The 25,064-nt window shown below is 53.7% G+C and overlaps 8 protein-coding genes across 8 annotated transcripts; 2 read left to right on the forward strand and 6 right to left on the reverse strand.

The window, feature by feature from the left end:
* Window positions 1-138: 138 nt before the first annotated feature.
* Window positions 139-1,893, reverse strand: ATEG_09249 (Zn(II)2Cys6 transcription factor; the record flags this gene model as incomplete). The annotated part of the gene is made up of 3 exons (XM_001217870.1): window positions 139-166; window positions 262-1,019; window positions 1,072-1,893. 3 exons carry the CDS (start codon window positions 1,891-1,893, stop codon window positions 139-141), a joined length of 1,608 nt encoding a protein of 535 aa, XP_001217871.1.
* A 2,442-nt stretch (window positions 1,894-4,335) lies between these two features.
* ATEG_09250 (uncharacterized protein) lies at window positions 4,336-4,989 on the reverse strand (the record flags this gene model as incomplete). The annotated part of the gene is made up of 2 exons (XM_001217871.1): window positions 4,336-4,640; window positions 4,713-4,989. 2 exons carry the CDS (start codon window positions 4,987-4,989, stop codon window positions 4,336-4,338), a joined length of 582 nt encoding a protein of 193 aa, XP_001217872.1.
* Window positions 4,990-5,870: 881 nt separating this feature from the next.
* Window positions 5,871-6,338, reverse strand: ATEG_09251 (uncharacterized protein; the record flags this gene model as incomplete). Its single annotated transcript, XM_001217872.1, has 1 exon — window positions 5,871-6,338. The coding sequence occupies one exon, from the start codon at window positions 6,336-6,338 to the stop codon at window positions 5,871-5,873; it is 468 nt and encodes a 155-aa protein (XP_001217873.1).
* A 2,360-nt stretch (window positions 6,339-8,698) lies between these two features.
* On the reverse strand, window positions 8,699-10,772 carry ATEG_09252 (putative amino acid permease; the record flags this gene model as incomplete). Its single annotated transcript, XM_001217873.1, has 8 exons — window positions 8,699-8,880; window positions 8,933-9,335; window positions 9,552-9,895; window positions 9,949-10,069; window positions 10,125-10,350; window positions 10,400-10,475; window positions 10,539-10,608; window positions 10,662-10,772. 8 exons carry the CDS (start codon window positions 10,770-10,772, stop codon window positions 8,699-8,701), a joined length of 1,533 nt encoding a protein of 510 aa, XP_001217874.1.
* Window positions 10,773-12,721: 1,949 nt separating this feature from the next.
* On the forward strand, window positions 12,722-16,882 carry ATEG_09253 (putative nicotinamide nucleotide transhydrogenase; the record flags this gene model as incomplete). Its single annotated transcript, XM_001217874.1, has 18 exons — window positions 12,722-12,818; window positions 12,884-13,436; window positions 13,492-13,581; window positions 13,632-13,635; window positions 13,685-13,747; window positions 13,794-14,054; window positions 14,114-14,231; window positions 14,278-14,733; window positions 14,783-14,935; window positions 14,984-15,124; window positions 15,175-15,336; window positions 15,382-15,552; window positions 15,601-16,040; window positions 16,087-16,233; window positions 16,279-16,447; window positions 16,494-16,682; window positions 16,729-16,803; window positions 16,851-16,882. 18 exons carry the CDS (start codon window positions 12,722-12,724, stop codon window positions 16,880-16,882), a joined length of 3,321 nt encoding a protein of 1,106 aa, XP_001217875.1.
* A 1,083-nt stretch (window positions 16,883-17,965) lies between these two features.
* Window positions 17,966-19,625, forward strand: ATEG_09254 (Zn(II)2Cys6 transcription factor; the record flags this gene model as incomplete). Its single annotated transcript, XM_001217875.1, has 3 exons — window positions 17,966-18,020; window positions 18,307-18,332; window positions 18,525-19,625. 3 exons carry the CDS (start codon window positions 17,966-17,968, stop codon window positions 19,623-19,625), a joined length of 1,182 nt encoding a protein of 393 aa, XP_001217876.1.
* Window positions 19,626-20,375: 750 nt separating this feature from the next.
* Window positions 20,376-21,530, reverse strand: ATEG_09255 (uncharacterized protein; the record flags this gene model as incomplete). The annotated part of the gene is made up of 6 exons (XM_001217876.1): window positions 20,376-20,607; window positions 20,666-20,726; window positions 20,786-21,098; window positions 21,140-21,218; window positions 21,321-21,448; window positions 21,513-21,530. The coding sequence occupies 6 exons, from the start codon at window positions 21,528-21,530 to the stop codon at window positions 20,376-20,378; spliced, it is 831 nt and encodes a 276-aa protein (XP_001217877.1).
* Window positions 21,531-22,276: 746 nt separating this feature from the next.
* On the reverse strand, window positions 22,277-24,282 carry ATEG_09256 (putative MFS sugar transporter; the record flags this gene model as incomplete). Its single annotated transcript, XM_001217877.1, has 8 exons — window positions 22,277-22,527; window positions 22,577-22,675; window positions 22,728-22,828; window positions 22,881-23,079; window positions 23,135-23,222; window positions 23,270-23,816; window positions 23,882-24,156; window positions 24,211-24,282. The coding sequence occupies 8 exons, from the start codon at window positions 24,280-24,282 to the stop codon at window positions 22,277-22,279; spliced, it is 1,632 nt and encodes a 543-aa protein (XP_001217878.1).
* Window positions 24,283-25,064: the final 782 nt, after the last annotated feature.

Here is a 25,064-nt window from a genome sequence, read left to right on the forward strand (position 1 = left end):
GAGAATAAAAGAACCCCAGTTCTGGTGCTCACCGCATCTGCTGACGTGAGCATCATGGGAGGAGAATCGATGACCGAATGTCGTCCATTCGATCGATCCAGCCCTCAGGAAACGTGCGTCGCTTGAACCAGACCTTTTCTAGTTCCTCCAGACCTTTTTCCACGTTCTGCGTGAAGTTAGCAGGTAGCAAAACCACATCCATGAAGTAAGCATACCTTAAACCCGAACCGCTGGAGTCCCGTCATGGTTTGCCGCACGAACTTCTGCTCCGTCTCGTCGCGGGTCTCACGTCCCGCGGTGAACAGCGGCCACAGCACCGCCAACTGACCCACATCTTTGGCCAGTTTGCCGATCAATGACAGAATGCGCGACGCCAGCATATCCATGATCTCTTGCTGGGGTTGTCGGTCCGGCCGATCGGCGGCCCCAACCTTGTGTAGGAAGATATTGGTGGCCTTTTCGTAGGCCTCAATGCATCCGGCATACTCCAGCACCTCCGGGTACTTGTACTGCTGCAGACTTTCGTCATCGAGACTGGTCAATTCCTGGAGGCTGGGCGGGGCCTCCAGTCGCCACTCGACCAGCCGCCGGTGCAGATCCCGATAGACGATGTCCTGCTGCTCGTACGTCAACCATCCCGCGTGTTTGGCCTTGCCGAACGCACTGATCGCCGCCTGGATCTCCATCATGACGGACCAGCACTGCCGCAGCTCGACGAGGAGATGCGCGTCCACGGGCGATTCGGCCGAGAGGCTCGGGGTGCCCAGATTGTACTCCCATCCGCCACCGAGTGTTTTCCAGTAGCTCCCTTCCACCACAGTCCCTTCGCCGGTAGCGCATGCGCCGGCAACATCGAGATAGGAGAGGAGGGAGACGAGGAAGGGTCGGAGGGGATGGTTGAGTTCGGCGAGGCGCTGGGCTTCTTTGCCCGGGTCGGTGTTAGGGAGGAAGAGGATGCGGTAAATTTCGCGGGCGCCTTTGAGATGGATGGTCCAGTTGTGGTTTTGCGAGTCCATCATCTGGGTCTGTTAGCATGGATGTACACAGCCGTCATGACTGTCGTGAACGCACCTCGAATAGTGAGAGTAGTAGGCAGGTGGCAAAATCGGTCAGCCGGAGCTGCCGGTCGGGTTCCGTATATCGCGTCCGAAACGTGCGGACCACCTCTCCATATTTGCTCATAGCCTGCTGAAAATGTGCGTTTCGGTCGTGCCCAGTGGAAGTGTTGGCGAGGTGTAAGGCCCCCAGGGCCTGCATGGCGCTGGCCATGGAAGGGGACGAGTGAGCGAGGTCGGGAAAGCAACTTCGGAAAGGGTTGATGTTGCTGGAGTTATCGTAGATGAGAAGAAGGGTGGAGACTTGATCGATGAAGTGAGTGTAGTAGCGACCGTCCAGGCAATCTAAAGAGGACATGAATTCGGTGGGGGAGATGGGGTCTTGGAAGTGGTATTTGACCGGACGGGACTCGGATACGGTCGACGGCGAGATGACCACCCCATCGTAGGCACTGTCATCGTCATCGGTCTCCTGCTTGATATGATGAGTGACAATGGGGGTCGGAGCATCGATGGGCCCCGATATGGATTTCTTATCGCGGCGTTTCGCGGAAGAAGATTCCGAAGACGGCGGGGGTGGACCGTAGACCTTGAAGGTCATCCGACCCTGCGTCCCATCGCATTCGAGGCCTAATCGCGTACAATTTTTGCAGGAGGGCGAGGCTTCGTCGCAGCGCACATGTCGTCGTCGACAGGTCGAACAGCCGGTGAAACCGCGGTGATGCCATCGCCGCACCCGTTTCCGCTTCTCAGGGGCGGGCGGAGGCGGCACTTGAGCGGGTTGATTCGTCGTGGCCGGCGGTTTCACCTGGGCACACACCACCGTATGAATCTCCATGAGGCGGAGAGGGGAAGGGATCGGGAGGAAGAGAATGGGGGGGAGACATGAAGGAGTGGAGTCCGCGGTTAGAGCATGGACTGTGGCATGGAGAGTAAGGAGAGGAGGAAATAGGCAGTAAGGAGAGGAGAGGAGAGGTATTGAAAGAAGAGAGAAAGAGAAAGAGAGAGTAAGGAGAGGGAGAGTGTAAAGTGGTAGATCTCGTGTTGGAAGAATGACTTAAATGGAGATGGACCCGGTGGGGCTGCCGGGATTTGATTGTCTGCGATCTCTTCTCGCATTCAATTCTCTCTACGGAGTATACGGAGTATATGGTTTGATTTGGACGGTCTCGATGGTAAATGATCTCATCAGATCGTCCTATACTTCTTCCTTTTCGGTGTCCGCTGCCCCGAGAGTCTCTGACCGGGAGGCAGAATGAGGCCCTCGAGTACTCCTGGTACGTGTGAATCCGGATCATCCACTAGGGCCGATCATGGTCTCCCAACTCGCTGTTTCGCCTAATCATCGCTCTCGAGCTAACGCATCTCCTAGTGTCCTGACCAGTTTAAACCTTCTGTCGGCATGAAAATACCTCATGGGGATCTCCATCCAATTGGCAAGGCCATCTGGGAACTCTCAGCACCACCACCAGGCCAAGCCAGAAGACTGGGCCTCTCCACATCGGTCCACATCGTTCATTCCAAGAGGAATGGATCTCGTGGATTCGCTCCCGTGTGGTTGGAGATCCAACAGATCCAAGGACGAGGGACCAGAGTGTGGGAGAAGAGGATAATAATGGACGGAGAGGAGGGATGTCGCACGAGGTAGACCACCCCCCATGTCACCGGTGAATTCCACCAGAACTACCCCCCAGAGACACCTCGAGAGCCGAAGGACCGGCGTCTCAAAGGATTCGCGCCAGAAACCGGACTAATGCTGGCTATCAGGCATGCCAAGCAGCTCTCCATCAACTTTCTTTCTGATTCGAAAGGGCGCCGGTTGGCTCGCGGTAGGGCATCTCGCGTGGCCGTTACCACGATTGGACCCTGTTAAATCCGACCTCCGAGTACCCTCCGCATACAACTCCTTTGCGTGCGCTCAATCGATTATGATCCTGTCTTTGTTTCTTTGTCTCGCCGTTGGACCCTAATCTCAGTGCATTATTCTTCGCCACCAGCCATGTCCGCGGTGGTCTCCAATCTGGACGGATGATCCCGTCCCCATAGGCCCCTCTTTCGCTCAGGGCCAAAGCTTCTCAACTCCCCCCAGCCCTCAACCAAATGAGCTGGATTGGCAAGCAGATCCCTCCCCGTCTGGAAGCCCGTCTAGCCATTCGACATCCCTGTCCGCCGCGGCGCCGCCCTCCACCAAACACACCACCACCACCATCCCGGAGCCATGGACCACCTCCCAGGCGCAATCCGTGGGTGCGAGGCGTGTGCCGGATCCAGTCATTGGGTGGGAAATTCCTGTTGGGTCACGGAACAATTCTGGTCATCGAAATAGGCTCAAACCTAAACCACTGTTGCGTATGCCATGATTCTGGCCGTAACTGAACTCTCGACTTTCTCCGGGCTGTTTTAGAGACAGTTGAACGCCAAGAGTCAAGTACGTACCCGTATGCGTCTACACCATTTCCCGCCATTTCCCGTCTAAGCAGAAAGGGAGGGGGTAAGAAAAAAAGGGAACATGTCATCCCCGAAGCTACCCCCTAATAGCACTGTATGCCACTCTGACTGCAGCCCCGAAGGATGGTTTGGAATGTGTCACAACAGGACTCCGTCATGCGCTGATCCGGCGGCCCGTTGCTTATCTGCATACCTCGTGATGAACTAACTCGGTCCAAGAATGCCCGTGGTCAATCAGTCAATCCGTGTCGGCCGTAAAGAGACTCGGCTGATTGGGCCGCCGGTCCTCCCTTTAGCACAAGCTGCAGGTCTTGCGGGTTTGTCTCAGGTCGCATCGCGCATCGCTGGTTAGTCGCCGGCTACCTACGTTGCCCCGGGGGTCCGTTCTATCTATAATCGTCCTAATCTCGGCTGGGGGAGGAGGGGGAAGTCTGGCGTCGAACCAATTTCATTCAACCGTTCTCCTTTTCCAGCGTTGTCCAGGGGCACGGTAGCCCCCCCTATTCATTTTCACCAGAATACGCACAGACGACCATAAGGAATAGGTACGGAGTACAAAGTTCACCACGTCATAGAACCCATTACCGGTTTACGGAGTATGAACACATCGGCGAAACCACGCCTCGACAACCCTGTCCATAACAGCCCTTTTATGCATCTGCCTCTCCACACTTGCGCCGCCCTCCGACCGACGGAGCAGACTACGTACAAGCAAACGGATGTATTATGTACAGTGACGACCGCGACCCGACCGCATCGCATCGCATCGCATCGCATCGCATCGCATCGCATACGAAAAAGCAAAACACACTCCAATCAATCAATCAATCAATCACGCAAACTCCCACGCCGCATCCCCCTTGTAGGGCTTGGCCTCGAGGGCAATGCGCGTGCAGGCATTGGACCCGTTGGATCCGTTGTTGGTGATGGCGCCGGTGGTGCCATTGGTGTACTCGAGCCAGACGCTCCAAGCGTTCGGGTTGGCTTCAGTGTTGCAGAGCCAGAAGGTCAGGAACGGGTTGAGGAAGGAGGCGCCGCTAGCGGCCGACCAGCTGGCGAGGCTGGTGAGGGAGCCGGTCGGGATGTAGGCGCTGTGCGGCTGGGTGTAGGTCAATTGGCCCTGGGGGGAGACGTAGACTGTATTTCCATTGTTAGTGGACGGGCACAGGTGAATTGGTAGGGAGGATAGTTTGGAGGGGGAAAACGCACCCTGCTGTCCGCCAGGGACGACGGCGTTCAGGAACACCTTGTCATCCTGCACGGTGAAAGAGGTCCCGTTGACAGTCTTGCATTGCGGGACAGTGTCCGGGCAGTAGGAAGAGGTGGATTTGCCAGTCCAGAAGCTGCCACCGTTGGCGTTCAACGGTCCAGACAGAGGGCTGTTGGACCAGCGGATGTTGAGGGAGAAGGCGTCGGAGGATTGACGGCGCTCGGCGGGAGAGGCCGCGGCCAGAGCGAGAAGCGAGGCAAAGGGGAGGAGCTTCATATTGATTTTGATGTGTTTATTAGATGATTATAATTAATCTGATGCGATGTAGAGGTTGATTCGTGGGATGCGACAGGTCTATATATACGGTGGTTCTTCGGAGTTGTTGGCAGAATGTAGATGCCGAGGTGATCCACCACTCTGAGACAATGAGGTCATGGTCTCGGAGACTGTCCTAAGAATAGGGAATTATGGGGTATATTTTGGATAATTTGCATAGTCTGGTTATTTATCTATGTATAGGATGGAGTAGTTATATGGAGTACTATTCCAGAGGATATACAGCCATTGATAGAAGATGTGGAATCGATGGCTATACTTGTAGTGACATATTCCCCACTAGCCTCAAGAGCCCCAGTAAAATGTCAGCACTACTGCCTAATAAAATACATAAATACAGACTCTGAAGGGCAAAGGAAAGAAAGCTTTATGGGTGCTGTCGGAATTGTCGGGGTCTTTCCTTGCCTTTTCTTTTTTCCAATCCCGTTATTGGGAGTACTGAGGTAGGTATACTTGCCTCTTAGCAATATCTACTAGGTAGATCCTAAACGGTACTTTGTACCGGTAGAAAGAACTGCGGATCTCCATGACATATGCCATGCTAGAATGTACTACTACTGAATATCCTCTAATACGGCATGGTAGGGGGTACGCCATATACTCTCCCATGCGTCGATAGGAGGAAGGACAGCGTCACACGTAGATGTACCACCTTTAAGCACACCTTCTTTCTCTCAGAAATCATACAACTCCCAATCTGAGTAGAACGATCCGGATTGAAATGCCAAATAAAACAAACTATGCACATGGATTCCTCAATGGCCTTGGTCCTTAGTCTGAGCGTAGACAGACAAAAGATAGCCTCCAGGCAACATAAATACTTATGCAACACTGCCTGCGCTATTTTGTACGGTCCTCCGTCCTCGTGGTTTGTTTTCAAGAGCGTCAATAAATGCCTCTTCTTCGATCCAGTCGACACTTTCTTTGAGCTGGATATATCCTTCATCGTCCAAGTCAGAAAGAGCACGTTTGAGCCACAGGCGGCAGGTGACTGGTGGCGTAGTCGACACCGCAGCCAACCTCTCAGCAAGAGGCCCATGTAGATTTGGGTGCATCACGGCAATTTTGCGGCCGACCAGCAGAGTAATCGACAACGGAACGTCCTCGCTCGGCTTCGTCTGGTACTGCCATGTATGGCCTGTGTCCTCGTTGTTGATCAGGTGGAATATTTGACCTTCTTTTGCGCTTGTAGCCAGGTAAAAGCACCAGTGGAACTGTGATTCGGCACCAATGTCTGAGACCAGAATGTAAAGGCCATTTGTATCGAAGGAAACAGGGTCGCGCTGCATGTCTCCTAGATACGACTAGAGGCTCCGAGTAGTAAGAGATGGTTTTCCTTGGACGTAAGGGCTTGCAGAATATGCTAGAATAATAAAAGATAGCCAGGAGCAGTTCTCTTGTTGGATATCGATGTATGTATACATTCCCAAGCCTTTACGCGTCAGGAATCGGTTGTTGGCGAGGGCCTTGTTTGGTCACGGGATCTTTCATGTACCAGCTACACAGGGCGTTAGTACGTTCAATGAAAAGTTTCCCAGTCGCTGCCAACCTGTAACATGCTCTTCGGCTTCTAATTACATATTGAGTGGCCGTATTAGACCATCTCCTCCCTATCTCCCTAGCCCCGTTCACTGATTGGTTTCGTAGTCTGGTATCTTCGACCCATGGATGCTTCTACCCTTGTGCTGGAGATCATCTCCGCAGCGAACCTCTCCCCAACCGAACATCTGCTTCTGAAACATTTCATTGAAGCAGCCATCGATCCAGAGCTTGCTGTCAACTTTTTGAATCGAAACTCCCGCAGGTCGGCGATGTGGAACCAGCGTTACGCGCATTCAAGGAAGACTGCAGACGCCTCGTGTTCAAAGGCAGAGCCCCCCCCAGAGCATAAGTTCCCTTCATAGCTAACGATACGCAGTATCAAGCTTCGATCCGGTTCCAAGACATCTAGAGGAGTTGCTGTGTCGTCGGGATGGCCAGTCTTGCTCTATCCGCAGAAACGAAGTGCATGGAACTGCGGAAGCAGCATATATCATTCCTCCATCCATGATGCGCGGTCTTGAACAAGAGGTGAATCTCCCCATTGGTAGACCCCTACATAACTAATGAACTCTACTATAAGATTCCCTGGTAGAGATATTAGAGGCGTTCTTGACCCCGCCAAATGTTGCACGCCTGAAAGACCTAGTGAGCGACGACAGCGACCAGTCTCTTCAAAACTTATGGCGTCTATCTCCCAGCATACACACTGCCTTTCGTCAAGGCCACGTGGATGTCAGACTTTTATCCCAAGTTCAGGTTGAGCGCCGTCTCCCGGTTAACGAGCACGACAATAGCTATATCAACAAGGCTAGTATCTTCGAGATACGATGCATCTGCCCCAGTAACTAACCTTGTTCCTGTAGTATTACCTGAGAAAACAGTATCCCGAAGAGCCTGAAGGTCTATTCTTCGGCGATAGAACCCCGTACGACGGCGTATCGCAGCGGTTCGAGCTATCGACTCCAGATGCGACCCTGAGCCTACCTACCAGACGAGTTTCTATTCAGGACTCATTGTCGCTTAGCAGCCGCCTTGCATCTGTTCTCCATCGAGGACAAAATCTCCAAAGGATGGCCGCGCCCAGAAAGAAGTATGTACAATATGCACCTGTCCGTCCACCGGTCTTCATACTAACCGACAACCAGGCCTGATCCCGCAGTGGGTCCGAAACGTCTCCTACCGTCTCTCGCGCTACATACCATTGTGTATACGCATGCGGTTCTATCTCTTCCTCGCCCGATCGGACTGTATCTCTACGGACGTACACTATCTCTCTTCGTCCAGCGCCTCCCCTTCGGCCTAGTCCTCAAAGAGTGCATCAGGGCCCGCAAAGCGAGCCAAATGCCCTTCGCCTAGTTGAGACCCACACCGGCATTCCCGCTCCCCGCCTCATCGATTTCGGCGAGTACAATACCTACCTGATCATGACGCACATCCGTGGACGGGACCTAGCAGAAGTCGCGCATCTCATGTCCTACGCGGAGCGGGACCTCTTCGCTGACGATCTCGCCCGCTGCGTCGCCCAGCTCCGCAAGATCCCCAACAATACGCCCTACTTGTTCGCTGACACTGTTGGCGGCCGCGTGGTCGACCACCGCATCCCGGATGGCCGCGGGGGTCCATTCAACACCGAAGCCGATTTTAACAACCACCTTGTGAGTCATTTGGCCTGCTCCTTCGTCAACGCAGTGGATGGGCTGTCGCCGCCGCGGAGCCATGCGTCGTATTTTACACATTCGGATTTGCATGCTACGAATTTGATGGTGGAGGGGGGAGGTTGGCGGGCATTGTCGACTGGGAGTGTGCGGGGTACAAGCCTGAGTACTGGGAGTTCGCTAAGGCAATGTATGGGTCGAATTGGAAGCCGATCCAGCAGGCGATCTTTTGGCGTGCGTTTGGGCGTAAATATGAGGTGGAGCTGGAGGTAGAGCGGAAGCTGTGGCGGCTTACGCCGTTTGGGGTGTAGGCGCTGTGCTGGGTGCAATGGATTGGATTGTGTGGAACTTTTGTCCGGCGGTGTTTGATATCCTAACTGCTGACTGACCCGACGGGTATCTTACAATGCAGGTAATATACAATGCAGCGTACGCCTCTCTCCTCTGCCACATCAACGCGATGAGCTGGCACCCTCACCGCGAGATTGGTTGACTTCCTCCACGGTCTCTGTGACCACGCCTTTGCTGTCGATAAAGTGCGAGATGCGGTTCCGCGGCAGCCATGCTTCCTCCGGCATGACGAAGTACGAAACCAGAGCGAAGATTGTAACTCCCGCCATGATGATCGGAGCGTCTGATCAATTAGCATTCCTTTATTGTATACCAGTAAAGAGTGAGCAACTTACAGTTCAGGTTCGCCCCGGTGACAGGAAACGCATACGGGGAAAAGAGCACAGCCACGACCCAGCCATTCCAAAACACCCCGATGAACTGGAACGGCTTGCTCAGCCTGCCGAGACTCCACGCCGGCTTGGGGAACCGCTTGGGCGTGCAGAGCAGCCGCCCAAGGCAGATCAGTCCGTACGCCGCGGCGCTGGGCACGCCCGCGGCCGAGACCAACGACGTGAAGGCGACGTCGGATGGGAGCAAGGTGCAGGTGACGATGCCGGCGACGGTCCAGACGACGATGACGGCGTTGCGGGGCTGGCCGTTGTGGACGCGGGAGACCCAGCTGGAGAAGGGGAGGACGCCATCGCGGGCGACGGCGAAGACGAGACGGGATGCGGCGACGATGGCGATTGCCGTGTTCTGGAGCCGGTTAGAGGGGATACTGTTAATGGGTGGATAGGACGTACAAGCCAAAGTGCGACCACGCAGATGATGTTCATGAAGATGTGGCCGCCCTTGCCCAGGACCACGGCGTAGAGAGGGACAAATGGTTGGGGGGAGCCGAACGAGAACAGGGTATCGGCGTCGGGCTATAGAGGTTAGTGCCGACCACGGATGGTAGGTGGGTGGACAAACCGCGCAGAACAAGAAAAGGATGATCGTTGCCAGCCCTCCGATGCCGCTCACGACCGTACTCCAGAAAATACCACGCGCGGCTGTGACGGAGGCGTTCTTGGTCTCCTCGGCTACATGGCCGGACGCGTCAAAGCCGATCAGGATACCCGCGGTAGCAAGGTAGGACAGACACCAGTTCCATCCCGCCGGGGCCCCGGTCCCGTTATAGGTGGACATGAAGGCTTCTTCGGCGGTGCGGAAGCCCCAGGTGTTGGCGACGCCGATCGGCAGCCAGATGATGTTGAGGAAGAAGTCCAGAAGGACGACCATCGACGAGAAGTAGAAGACCCAACGGAAGTATTTCGCTGTAGGGAGTTAGATGCTTGTCCGATGTGGTATTACTGATCCGTGAACATACGGGGCATGAAGTTCAAAAGAGCGGCCAAGGCCAGGAGGATCTCTGTACAGATCCATTGGACGGCACGGAATTTGACGGAAGAGGTGTCCGTGGGAAAGTCGACATTGAACACCGTCAGCTCCTGCAGCGTGTGTTAGCGTCGGGTCGTTCGGAAGGTTGTTCTGAGGGATGCTCACCGACAGCATGTAGTTGACGGCCGCCTGAGTGTTACTGGCACAAAAGGTGGTCCATGCTGTCGTGCTCCACCAAGCGACAATGAAGCCCAGGAGTCGACCAAACCGAGGACCGCCAGCTTCGGCAGCCCACAAGTAGATCGATCCGGCGGACGGAGATGCAGAACAGACTTCTGCAATTACTGCGGCTGTGATGTAGGTGAAGACTAGCGTCACCAGGTAACTCGTCCTGTTCACAGTTAGAGAGTACTAGGGTCTTGGCTGATATTTGACCATACCAGTAGGCCAAGTTTCCACCCGCTGCAATACCCGTGCTGAACGTGACGCGCACACCTCCGATGAAGTAGAGAGCCGCTGCGAATGGAAATTAGAATTCAGATCGCCCAAATGCATCGATGGTCAGTGGTTGAGTCGTACCGAAAGTGGTAGCAAAATTTTCGAACAACGAGTACGTCCGATGAAGGACAGGCTTATAGCCCATCGTTTTCTGTTGCACAGTTAGCCTATCACGGTGTCGCCAGATGAAGATGGGAAACCAACCAGCAGAGCTACATCATCCTGAGCTTCGGTCTGGCTTCTTTCCTCTTCGGCCTCGACAGGATGAGTGTCATCGACCACCAGGTCAGGGTGTTGGTGCTGCGCCGGTGCCATGGCTGACTGTGATGTACTTTGTAGAGAACCGACTGCGCGAATGAGGCCGAAAGAAGAGAAACAAACGCAACGCTGTGTTGCGAATGGGTTGAATTTTTCTTGATCTCGCTATAGCTGCCAGGTACCGGATGACCCCACCATGGAACAGGACAACAGCCAACGCGGAAAAAAAAGTTAGAAGCGCGCGTTTCCCGATTCGGGTTTTGGCGGCCCCAAGAGCTGGCTACAGGGACCAAAGGAGATTGTGCAAGAAATTGCTCTCAACGAGAAGAGAAGAAACTTCCGGCACGGGATTGATGAAGTCGATCGATAGTAGTCTAACCTTGACCGGAGATGTCTGGTCCGCAGCGACAGGAGCTAGGCTAGCCCACCCAAAGCCAAGTGGTGAGAGGCTCCAATGAGAGGGAATATGGTCGGCGGGTGGGAGTCGCCGTCGTGGGGCTTGAGCGAAGCCCGTGAGGTCGACGTTCTTACCTAAGGCTGGGTCACATCGCCGCAGGGACCGGCGCAAGTTTAATTGGCAGCGGACCGTGGACGAGCCGGATTCAAGATGGTTTCTTTTGTCGACGGAGATGAAGGTGGGAGATTGAGTGGTCGTCAGTGGTGATCGATTGTCCTCGCTCGTCTGGTGTCTTTTCTCATCTTCTCTCGTAGAAGGCTGTCAGGTAGATACCTGTTCTTGGTGTAGGTAGAGCAAGATGGAGCTGGTCACATCATCCGCTGTGGTTCTGGGCCCACATCCAGAGTGGAGTGCAATTACACCCGACCATGTTGGATCCGTGCGAGGACATGATGTTGATGTTGTTATCATGGTGTGATGCAGACAGGGAAGGGAGATTGCAAGGTGGATCTGCAGAGATTGTTGTTGTACGAAGTAACTATCGAGGGTTGAATGCCTGCAGGAAAAGACTCGATATCACGTGCCACCATCATACCTGTACTCTATCCTGTCCCTCCCCACGCGACCGTCAAGCCCAGAAGCACACATCCCCAATGAGAAAAGATCAAGAAATTCGATAATGGCGACTCCGGAGCAGACAGACTCCAACTTCTGGCGTTTCATCCGAAGATCGGAGTTGGCGTGGCTCCCCGGTCAACTGACTGGCGCTCAGATCGACGTTCAAGGGAGGAGTTCACGAAAGCTGCAGGTGAAGGAGGCTGGATGCAGACCGGATTGAAATTCAATCGTCCACCTCCATGTGGGATGTGAGGTATGTGGTACATGTGCCGATGGGCATATCCGTGTATCTATGCGTGGCCTCAGGCTATCTAGATCACCTGATTTCCCCAGATTGTTGTTGCATCACCATTGAACCCATCGCACATCTCTGCACAATCCACTCGAGACTACGACCGATTAACGGAATCATGCCACCGACCTCCCGCCAAGAGGCTCAGATCACTGGCATCTGACCTGACTGACATATTTCCCCACGATGGATCTTCCCCCCACGCGGGTTTCCCCTCATTTCTTGGTCGCATCATCGGCGGCAACGTTTCATCCATGAGTGAACCGCATTGGCGATGTATTGGAACCATCGGCTCGGATGTCACTCGTGGAAGAACAGCCTCTTCCAATGGTTTTCGCTTTTGATCCCTGTGGTTTCAATCCCCCGCTGGAACGGAGGGATCTATCCGCGTCTCCCTCCTCCCCCTCAATTCAGTCATATTTACCCAATGCCAGGGATGGTCCAGATCAGCGCTTTAACCGATCTGCCGCCATACCTCACGGATCCCCGGATACCTTCGTCCGCTTTGTCTGTCTCCTAAGCCTTTAGTGTCTCCTCCTTCGTGACTTGGTCTTCGTTTCTTTCCTTCCTCCCCATCCTATCTGTGTGATGCAGAGGGAATCCCGTCGTTTGGTCCCCGGAAAGTAGTCGGTTCAGTGGTATGACCCGTCGCGTCCGGACCTGAACGCGGTCGCCTTCACCCCCTCAGAACTCGACACCATGAGTGTGCCGCTGTCCCTGCGGTCGACTCTGGGACCGTGTCGAGCGGTTGCCAGCATCCACCCAGGGAGCTTGCTTCTGACCTCGAAACACCCAGGTGAGTACGAAGTAGGGAGGGTACCTGGACCGTAACGCCACTAACCTTGTGACTCGCGCGAATAGTAACTCAGCTCACCCAACTGCCCTACCACCAACGACGCCCCCGTCATGCATCACCCACCGCCTCCAAATGGCTTCAGCTCGTCAAGAGATACGCGAGCACCTCGTCTGCTGCACCGCCCGTTCCGGTCACTCCGTATTCCTCGCTGACCGTCGGTGTCCCTCGGGAGACATTCCCTAACGAGCGTCGAGTTGCGGTAACTCCGCAAAATGTCGCCCTGTTGCTCAAGAAAGGGTTCGCCCGCGTGTTGGTCGAACGAGGTGCTGGTGAGGAAGCTCAGCTCCTCGATGGGGCTTACGAACAAGCCGGCGCAACCTTAGTCGATAAAGCTACGATCTGGTCTCAGAGTAATGTCATCTTGAAAGTTCGCAGTCCCCGGGAAGATGGACCCATCAACGAAATTGCTGCACTTCAACAAGGCAGCACCGTCATCTCGTTCCTCTACCCTGCGCAGAATAAACCCCTCGTGGAAAAGCTGGCTTCTCGCGGTGTCACCACATTCGCGATGGACATGATCCCCAGAATATCCCGTGCTCAGACATTTGACGCTCTTAGGTATGTGTATTATCACGTTCTGATGGCATTATCTAATAATAACGATTGTATACAGTTCCATGGCCAATATTGCCGGGTACAAAGCTGTCCTAGAGGCATCCAATCATTTTGGTCGCTTTCTGACGGGTCAAGTGACTGCTGCTGGGTAAGTGAAGAAACGGTGCGAGACTGAGACCTGGCTAACATATAGCGTAGAAAGGTAATTGCCCGTAGTCGAAAGTATGGAGCTCCTACTGATCACAGTAAAGATCCCCCCAAGTAAGGTTTTGGTCATCGGTGCTGGTGTTGCTGGATTAAGTGCCATCGCTTCAGTAGGTCTCTAGTAGCACCTCAGCCCTCACGTCTAATATCCGCTAGGCTCGTCGTCTCGGTGCGATTGTCCGTGGTTTCGATACCCGCCCCGCTGTTCGTGAACAGGTTCAGTCTCTCGGTGCTGAATTCATCGAAGTCGATATCAAAGAAGATGGATCCGGCCAGGGCGGATACGCCAAGGAGATGTCCAAGGAATTCATTGAAGCGGAAATGAAACTTTTTATGGAACAGTGCCGAGAAGTGGACATCATAATCACAACCGCTCTGATTCCTGGAAAGCCCGCACCGAAGCTCATCACCAAGGAGGTCGGTTTATCCTATAGTCTGCCGGCCACCAGCCTGACTGACTACTAACACCATTGTAGATGCTTGCTGCTATGAAACCCGGCTCGGTGGTTGTGGACTTGGCCGCTGAGGCTGGTGGTAATTGCGAGGCCACGGTGCCGGGACAGTTGACCACGTACAAAGATGTCACGGTCATTGGTGAGTTGCTTTGCTGTGACGCATGTCATCAACCTGACCGGTACAGGATACACGGACTTCCCTTCCCGACTCCCAACTCAATCATCGACGCTCTATTCCAATAACATCACTAAGTTCCTCCTGTCAATGGCGCCGCAAGAGAAGTCTTTCGGCGTTGACCTCTCCGACGAAGTCGTCCGTGGATCAATTGTCACCCTCAATGGAGAAATTCTGCCACCTGCACCTCGACCGGCGCCCCCGCCTGCCCCCAAAGTAGAGGCGGCAGCCCCGGCAAAGGAACAGGCGGAATTGGCCCTTACACCTTGGCAAAAGGCTACACGCGACGTCGCGCTGGTAACTGGTGGCATGGGCACCGCCCTTGCTTTGGGCAAGGCCACAGGTCCTATCTTTATGGGTAACATGATGACTTTCGGTCTGGCTGGTCTTGTTGGCTACCGCGCAGTGTGGGGTGTTGCTCCAGCACTCCATTCCCCTTTGATGAGTGTTACCAACGCCATCTCTGGTAAGTTTCTTTTTGACACACGATGGTGAAACTAGCTCACGGGACACAGGAATGGTCGGTATTGGAGGCTTCTTCATTATGGGCGGTGGGTATCTGCCCACTACCATACCGGAGATGCTAGGCGCGGCTTCGGTGCTCCTCGCGTTCATGAACGTATCGGGAGGATTCGTGATCACAAAGCGCATGCTGGACATGTTCAAACGTAAGAGTTTCCCCTTTCTGGCGATCCTACATACTAAGTTATACGCAGGCCCCACTGATCCTCCTGAATATCCATGGCTTTATGCTATACCTGCGGCTGTTTTCGGCGGAGGGTTCATTGCTGCTGCTAGCACGGGCATGGCGGGCTTGGTACCTGCTGGCTATCTAGTCAGCAGCATTCTGTGCATTGGTGGGTAGACAATCCTCTCTGGAGGGCCTAAACACTAATTAAGCCTACAGGTTCAATCTCCGGACTTGCATCCCAGCAAACAGCTAGACGAGGAAACATTCTGGGAATTCTTGGAGTAGCATCTGGAATTCTCGCCTCCCTTGCGGCTGTCGGATTCTCCCCTGAAGTGTTGACTCAATTCGCCGCTGTTGCAGGAACCGGCGGTCTCATTGGTACGTTGTCTTCATGTGTGCGAGGGCGATTCTAATACGATTCAGGTGCCCTGATCGGACGTCGTATTACTCCTACTGGCCTCCCTCAAACTGTTGCCGCTCTTCACTCCGTGGTTGGACTGGCGGCCGTCCTTACCAGTATTGGCAGCGTTATCGCCGACATTTCTGACATTTCCACCTTGCATATGGTGACGGCCTATCTGGGTGTTCTTATCGGTACGTCCCTCCACAAGTATCAAGGACTCCATTCTCTGACCGATATAGGCGGTGTCACGTTCACCGGTTCCATCGTTGCCTTTATGAAACTCGCAGGTCGCATGTCATCGAAACCTACTATCCTGCCCGGTCGGCACCTGATCAACTCGACTCTCCTGGGCAGTAATATCGCGACAATGGGAGCGTTCATTACAATGGGCCCAGCGTCTCCGGTTATTGCAGCGACGTGTCTTGGAGCAAACACAGCACTCAGTTTCTTGAAAGGATATACTACCACCGCGGCCATTGGTGGTGCCGATATGCGTACGTCTTGTTACTCTGTTGAAGTCTCGTGCCCATGGCTAATAAGAGTAGCTGTTGTTATTACCGTCCTGAACGCATACTCAGGATTTGCGCTGGTAGCAGAGGGTCTTATGCTGAACAATCCGCTGCTCACCAGTGTGGGATCCCTGATTGGCGTGAGCGGTTCGATCCTGTCGTATATAATGGTGCGTCATGTCTGCTGAAGAGGTGAGCGTGGCTAACATATCTTAGTGTGTTGCGATGAACCGGTCTCTCACGAACGTACTCTTTGGCGGAATCGCAGCTCCCCAACAAGCCAAGAAGATTGAGGGACAAGTGACCCAAACGACCGTCGACGACACCGTAGAAGCATTGTCTAATGCGGAGAACGTCATCATTGTATGAGTCCTCCCTCAGTTGGAAAGACATGATTAACATCTCTAGGTTGTCGGATACGGCATGGCTGTCGCGAAAGCGCAATACGCACTCGCAGAAATTGTCCACATGCTCCGCGCCAGGGGCGTCAATGTGCGCTTCGCTATTCACCCCGTGGCTGGAAGAATGCCAGGACAATGCAATGTCCTCCTCGCCGAGGCCTCCGTACCTTACGACAGTATGTCTTCCACTGATATGAGCCAACGAAATACTGACCAGTTTAGTTGTGCTTGAGATGGACGAGATCAACGACGACTTTGCTGACACGGACGTGACCCTTGTTATCGGGGCAAATGACACCGTCAACCCCAGCGCATTGGAGCCTGATTCGCCCATCTCCGGAATGCCAGTTCTACAGGCTTGGAAGAGCAAGGAGGTGATTGTTATGAAGCGTGGAATGTCCAGCGGATATGGTAGGTGGCTAGCTTGGAGATGTAGGTTCTTGCTAACGGGTGTTAGCCGATGTTCCCAACCCGATGTTCTACATGCCCGGAACGCGGATGCTATTTGGGGATGCGAAGACATCGTGTGATGGTAAGTGTATTCATATACGGGTTGATCCTTGTGCTAACTGTCCCAAGCCATCAAAGCTAGTCTCGAGGCGCGTAAATAGGTCAAACTGGTTGGGTTGCTGTTTTGAATCTTGTTGGTAGGGATGTCGGAGAGCAGTATGTTTTAGTTTGCTTATGTAGACCACGCGTGAGCAGAATAAACCCGTATGATTTGAATCAGACTCCCATATCAACAGCTTACCGACGATACCACATCCGAGTAACCTTGGTCCGCCTCATCTTCTTCTGCAACTGAAACACCCCATACAGCAACGCCTCCGGCGTCGGCGGACAACCAGGCACATATACATCGACCGGCACAATGCGATCCACCCCTCTGACCACACTATAACTATAATGATAGTACCCCCCGCCATTCGCACAGCTGCCCATACTAATCACCCACTTCGGATCCGGCATCTGGTCATAGCACTGGCGCAGCGCCGGGCCCATCTTGTTCGTCACGGTGCCAGCGACGATCATCACGTCGGCCTGGCGCGGCGACGCGCGGAAGATAATCCCCAGCCGGTCCTGGTCGTACCGCGGCATGGAGACCTGCATCATTTCGATGGCGCAGCAGGCGAGGCCGAAACTGAGGGGCCAGGTTGAGCCTTGTCGGGCCCAGTTCACGATTTGGTCGAGGGTGGTTCTGGTGGGTGTGTTAGCTGGGTTTGGGAGATTTTCGACTTGGGGTATAACTGACAGGACATGCTCTGCTGCGTTTGACGGCGGAGGGTTTGTAGCTTGGATGGATTTGGAGCTTGGGAATTGCTTTGCGAGGGAGTTGCGCGCTTCGGTGGCGGTTGATGTGGAAGAAGGACGGCTGTTCCGATGGCGCTGGAGGATGAAGCTTGATATAAGGGGCCGTGGTCGGAGGGAAACGAGATGCGGCGAGAGTGGATGCCCTTATGTCGTTGTTAGAAGTGAGTCAAAGTAAAAGATTCATCGTACATACCGTGTAGCATGCTATAGTTGAATCTCGGAGCCATTGCTTCAATAGGGCCAGTGTATTGACACGTAGAGTGAGTATAAAGGAAACGCCTTCTCTAAGACTACAAAATGAGCCAGCTAGGAAGACAGCTCAGAAGCAGTATTTAGAAGAGTAGCAGAAGAATTATGGATTCGATTGTTGGGACTATAGCATTATGGCTCTGGAGCAGTGGGATTCCCCGACGATGTGGGTTTTTCCCGACTATATGGGTACGAGAGATATACTAGTTCCATTGACAAAAGAGCGATCCATCTTCGCTTTTCGAAGTCATATGAATCAGTCGGGTCAGTTTTCACGACGATTGTGGTTATAACGGGTTCAATGTCATGCAGCGGCCATCGATATGATGTTCCAAGTGGCAACACGCCAAGAAGTTGTCCAAACTCCTCCACATCCTCTTCTTCCCTTCCAGATCTTCAAAACCACCATGGCGGACCCTCCGTCAACCCGAAAACACATATGCAACCAATGTGGTCAGCATTACTCTAGTGCCAGTCATCTGCGGCGGCATAACGCTACTCGTAAGGGTGGAGGAAAACTCGTCCTAGATCCGGAACTGACAAACTCTTCAGACACCACAGATAGGCCTGCAAGTTGCGCCTTTTGTCATCGCACCTTCATCCGCAGGTACTATTACCCATTGTATGACCTTTACATCAAATTGACCCCAGTCTAGTGATGTTTTGCTTCGACACTCACGAACCTGTAAGCAGAAGGGCACTCGGCCAGTACCTCTAGGAAAGCCCGGCAGGAAACGCAAAGCATGCAACACATGTGCCCAGGCTCGCGTAGCGTGCGACGGCGAATGTCCATGCGAAACCTGTCTTCACAAACGGCTAGATTGCTCATATACCTCTGCGCAGAAGTTGTCTGCCAGTTCTTGTAACGAGCAAACAGACACAATGGAAGAATCAGAGACGTCAAACCCCCAGCGGATCCCAATCTCCTTCCTCTTGGACTACACAAACCCCACAATTCGATCAGCGTACGACTTCCACCACATGCTTGCCGAGCACAATGCGAGAATACCAAAAACCGCGAACCAGGAGCGTCGCGGCAGCGTGATGGCGTCCGACCAAGTCGTCGACGCCTGGCCGTTCCTCTTCTATGCTTTCATCGATTCCGCCGCCGTGGACCCGCCCATCCAGCCATCGAGCCTCATGTACGGCACGGACGAAGATGCACGACTAGCAGAGACGATTGACCGGCTTATCGTCCATTTGGAACAGTCTCCAGCCCCAAATGCAGGAAGGAAATTCAGCCGAGCAAGGGCTCGATTGTTTTTCTCCAAGGACAACATTATCCGGTTTGTCAATGCGTTTTTTGACATAGTCTACAACAGCAATCCGATTATCTACAGAGCTTCGTTCAATATAAACACCACGTCTCTTAACCTGGTCCTAGCAGTCTTGCTTATTGGCGCGACGTGCCTCTCCCCAGAAGACGCTGGCGCTGCAGAGGAGTTCTACCACGCGACTGAATATTGCATCTTTGAGGGTACTGAATTTCGGCGTATTCTATACGAGGAAGAGAATCCGTTCCCTTCGGCGGACAATATCCAGCTGATCCAGGCATCGATCTTGATCATGTTACAGGGTTTCAAGGGCCCACTGGAGGTCAGGAGACGGGTTCGAACACAGCGATTTGCAGCATTAGTGTCCATCGTTCGATTGCTGGGCATGACCAAGGCTGTCAACGACACCGTCCTTGATGATGAAATGTCAAATCTGCGGGAATATATCCACAAGGAGACGCTTGTGAGGTTGGTCGTCACCGTCCCACACTACATCAATCTACTGCAATCCGTTGACTGATGACAGGCTCATGGCGTGGATATATCTCGTTGACACGCATGTTGTCATCTTCTCTCGCTTGCCTCCCCATTTCCGAATCTCCGAAGCACAGTTCGGTCTTCCCCAGCAGGATGCCCTATTCAACGCAGTCGACCCGACCAGGCTGAACCTTCGCTCGTCCGATCCTCCCCGTCGTCGGCCCGTATGGACTCTCCAATCGGCTGTTCAACAGTTGACGAGCGACGAGCCGGCTGGATTCGAAGAGCTGCGCCCGCATATCGACACATTCTTTGCGCATTTTCTTCTAATCGGCGGTAGGCCTTTCACTACAATCGAGATCAATGACGTTCCCGTACTAACAGGCCACAGCTTTGCATTCTATCCTATTCGACATCCAAGGGCTGCAGAGCTGCATCGATATTCCCGGGGCGTTGATGCCTGTTGAGCGGGCGCTTAATAGGTGGAAATCACTGTGGGAACAATTTCAACGAGGATCGGACCCGCCAGAGACGACCTCTTCCGGGTTCATGGCGTACAGCCTGGAATACTGGTGGCTAGCAAAGATGCTGGTCAAGGAGCCCCGTCTCTTTGATAGGGAAGAGGCGGCGGCTGCTGATTCAGTGGACGCGTTCCATAGTGTGATCAAAAGACTCAAAATGATCAACGCAGAGTAAATGTGGGAAGTGCCTTTGTCTAACTCGGTTTGTCACACGGCAGCCTCAAATATAACTTGCTCTACAGACACGTGTAGTGTCTATATCGATATATACATCAGGTATCAGGAGGGCTCTCAACGTCACTGATGCTCTTCCTCTTATAACACGAAATCTTGCCCACAATGAGAATCACAGCCGGACGCAGGGGCGGCACACTGCAGGCGACCAACGCCAGCGAGATCTCAACGATCGAGCAAATATACGCCGGCACGACATCCCACGAGGGGTCGTGCCCGACATACAGCTTGACCACATACACCAAGCGCGCGATGGCCGCGCCGCATGCGCTATCGTCTCGTCAGTGCATTCCCCCACCAGCCAGACACAGACGAGCCGGAGACTTACAAGATCCCCAGACAGAACAGCCCCATGATGAAAACCTTCTTCTTCCGTGGGAGCTGGAGGCCTTCACAGCACGAACAACAGTCAGCCGCAACCCACACAACAACCCGCAACCACACATACCGAAGATGGTCCGCGCCGGCAAAGCCATAATCCACAGATCGGTCGCGACGTAAACCGCGGAGACGTCACACCAGAACGCCAGCGGCGGAAAACAAGACAGTTTCTGTTGGTTCTCCGGGCTCCATAGTTTTGCGATGGGGTTGCACTGGAAGACGGCGGCGAAGATGAAGGCGAGGCTCATGGCGCCCAGGAAGCCGATCGTCACGTAGATGTGGATTCGCAGGTTCGGAAAGATCCGCCGGTACAAGAAGAGGATGGAGATCTTGATGAAAGTGCTGGCGAGAGTGTAGAGTATCTGCGTTGCCAGTCGGAGCTTGGCTGCCGTTAGTCTACCTAGGTATACGACGGACGAACGGTGGGAGCGCTACCTTGGCGAGCACGACGTCGTCCACATCGCGATCCCATTCCATCTTTCCCGTTCCGTTCGCGACGCCTGCCATATCGTTAGTACCGGCTTAAGAAAGTCGCGACTGCGGTACCTATCGACATGGTGATGACCATCGCTGACGCTATGAACGCAGCCAGCAGCGCAAACCAGTCGTCCAGCCCTTCGGTCTGCAAGACCCAAAAGCGACAGACCACCCTCGTGACGATGACCACCAAAGCCACGAACATGAGCACGTTGCTTATCGCCAGCAGCGCAATGCCCATATCAGGGTCCCCCTGTTCGATTGTCAGCACGCCGCATGGTTGGGCGGAAATAGACTCGCGTGGCTGGCTTGCAGACCTCTCCGATCCCAGTCATCGTGCCCAGCTCGCGTGGAACGGCGCAGTGTCCAATCCAGCTCGCATATTAAGCCGGAAGTCTATAGCGGTGTATGCGAGGATGTCCGATAGTCATAGTAGACTCTACTGCTCCCATGCACTATCATGCAGCAGCAGCAGCAGCAATGCAGGAGAATTCCGAAACGCTGGACGAGAAATTGGTAGAATGTATGATTTAATGCAAGACACAAAAAGACAAAAGATAATTTACAAGGCGATTGAGATTGCCCCTGCATTGTTCTCTGGTTGTGGTGGCTGTTCCAGAAGACGGTCCGCTTCGTGACGTTCACGAGTCCGGAGATCCAACCTGATGCGGCCATAACTTGGCAGTTGACTTTGCCGGTATTTGAAACTTCAGGGGTAAAGATTCCAGTCGAATTATGAGGGAGAAAGATCTACTTTGTTTGGATTCAACCGGAGCCACGGTGTACTTGAGTGTTAGGTTGCAGACAAGCAGCAGCTCAATTGGAACTTGATTCGTCTAACATGCTAAGCATCAAAACAAGCCGGCTCATGGACATCTGGAGTAAGGATAAAGTAAAAGCTTTTGATTAAACAGGAGGCAACGAGATTGGACCAAATTTGGACCGACCATCTATCCACCAGGGAATTGCACTCTGCGGCGAACATTCCACGACCGGAACAGCACACCACAGGGCAGTTGCAGTCAATCAAGGGTATCATAATATACGGTGACCTACTCATGCAGCAGAGGCCAGACTAGGATTAGCCCGTTTTAGGAGCTTCCTGGAGGCCATCCGCAGACAGGTCAGGACTGGAACTCTCTCCATGAGAATTATCAGCTGGTGCCTGAGCCTGGCCAGGACCATCATCGTACTTCAAGGCCAGGTTCCGCTCAATACGGACCTTCTCCTCGTCCGGGGCATCAGTGATATGGACAGCCACCTCTTCGCCGAATTTCTTTGCAATCTCCTCCAGGGTCAGGCGGGCGGTCTCAGGGAAGAAGAAGTAGATTACTGTGAAGGTCAGCACGGCCACGCATCAGCAAGAGACGTTAAGACTCACCTGGGATGAAAAAGGCCGACCAGCAAATGATGACCAGGTAGAATTTCCAGCCGACATTGCCGAAGCCCATTGGGGCGGTTTGTAGAAGGATAATCGTAGCTGTTATGTCAGTATGAAGCGTAGCGAGATTGAGAACGAGCGTGATACTCACCGGCAAATTGGCCAAACAGCGAGAAGCCCATGCCAATGGGGCGGATCTCGGTAGGGAAGATCTCTGAAACATAGATGTACATGGTGGTGTCACAGCAGGTTCTGCAAAGACTTAGTAGTGGGACCGGGATAGGGATTGAGATGGCAGACGTACCCCTGGAACGCCAGATACAGATATATGAAAAAGATGCCAAAGCCGTTGCCAACGCGGTTGGTGGTGCCTGCATACTCCGCGGTCATGGCGGCCAGACACGACGTGGTGACGACGATGCCAATGAATCCGGTGATAAACATGCCTCGTCGGGAATTGACCTTGTCGTGCAGCCATGCACCGAGCGGGTTGTAGATCACACCTGGCAGAGTGTCAGTCGATGCTTGTTCAGCCTGGGGCACTTCTCATCGTCCTACCTGCAGTGGTCAACCACACAGCGCTGAGCAGCAACGGCATGCCGCCCTCCATGCCAAGGTTCGAGTACAGAAGCACGGCATAGTTGTTCTATCCTGTGTAAGCACGCAGACTCCCAAGTCTACACAGTGACTTACAATAATCAACGGCCCACCGAATTCCGCACCCCATTGCGTGAGGAACCCGATCGCCATCCGCTTCCTGTATGATTTCTTCTTGAGGACCGCGTTCCAGACGGTTCCATACTCCGAGAGACGCTGCGCCTCCAGACGGATCTGCTCCGCCGTCTGGTAGTATTCCTCCTTGGCGACGATATTCTCCGGATCATCAGGGGACTGCCGGAGTCGGTTAAGCACCCGCTTTGCTTCCTCGTGCTTCCCCTTAGAAATCAACCATCGCGGAGACCGCGGCAGCCATGGCGACCCGGCGAGCAACACTAGCGGCGGCAGGCATTGCAGACACAGCGGGAACCGCCAGCCGAACGTGCCCAGCTTATCCTGCGCGAAGTAGCATGCATATCCGACCCACCCGGCAAGCATGTATCCAAAGACCAGGAAGATGGCATGATGGCCCACCAGCCAGCCACGACGGAAGGCGCTCGACATTTCCGAGAGGTACATCGGACAGACGGTGACAAGGATACCGATGCCGAGACCGCAGACAAAGCGGCCAGCCTGGAACATTCTGCCATTGGTTAGGGAAACGAAAGGACATGCAAGGGCTGGACCGAGGGGTACGTTGTCACGTACTTTAGCGAGTTGGCGCCGCCCTGAAGGGCACCTCCGAACAGGGAGAAAAATGCGCCCAGCTGGATGTTGACCTTTCGACCGAAGTAATCACACGCCCACATTATGAACAGTGCCCCGACGGCACCGCCGGCGCTGAAAACGCCGTTGGCGGTGGAGATGGCTGGGGTGGTGATTGCCGCATATCCTGGTTCTCCCTCGGCAGGGAGATTGAAATAGGTGTACCATCCGGGTTGACCGATCGTGCTGGAGATGATCGACGCGCAATAACCGTATGTCTGGAGATGGGTTAGATGGCAAGATGATAGATTCCATAGCTCTGAAGTACTGACCAGTGATCCAATCGCAACAAACACGGTGACCAGCCTGTTGTAAGTGCTAGTTTGAGACCCGAACGTCCCCATGGTGCTTGGTTGTTTCTGTGAAACGTGTTTGCCTCGATGGAGACGCGGTGATGGAGCTGTGCTCAGGAATCGAGTGACAGGTCAATTCTGAAGATTTGCGATACAGTTTCACAGAGATTGAGGGTTTGTGTCTCCAGTTATAAACCTCCGGGGTTTTTCAATGTGGAGGAGAAGGCAAGGAGAGTTGGAGGACGGACGTACGACGTATGTAGGACAGCCCAGGCCAAATCCCTAGACCCCTCCTTTCGCAGCAAGAGAGCAGCAGCTCGGTCGACGTCCACCTTGAGTGCATTAGTCCGAAGTCTAGCAATGGCAATTCCGCGTGGCACTCTGTGACTAACTGGTAGTAGGTACTCCGTCCGTATAGCTTGGAGTGGATCGGGGCATGGGCGTGGTGGCTCCACCGGGCGTCGAGACAGCGCCGTTGCCCAAGGTTTAGTCTAGGCTAGCCAGGCCTTGGGGGCGGGAACTTTAGGTGATTGTTCGAGTTGATTATGGGGGCACGATGGGGCTAGCTAGTCTATTTAGTGTGCAGATGGACATCAACGCTAGACACTTTGGGAAGAATCGCCATGTCTGAACGGATTATTCCTACGGAGTACAGAACAGGCGAAAATCATGCCTTTCTCGAGCGACACACCAAAGATCCCTCACATGTGATTGGCATGGCCTGATTCATGTCATTGCTCTGTCCAACGAGACCGGCATGTAAATCTTTTCCCATACCATACGGCGTACATACATATGGAGGGGTAGATGCAGCTCACTAGTCTATGCCACTG

The sequence above is a fragment of the Aspergillus terreus genome, genomic scaffold, assembly GCF_000149615.1.
Source record: "Aspergillus terreus NIH2624 scaffold_14 genomic scaffold, whole genome shotgun sequence".
Taxonomy (NCBI): Eukaryota; Fungi; Ascomycota; class Eurotiomycetes; order Eurotiales; family Aspergillaceae; genus Aspergillus; species Aspergillus terreus.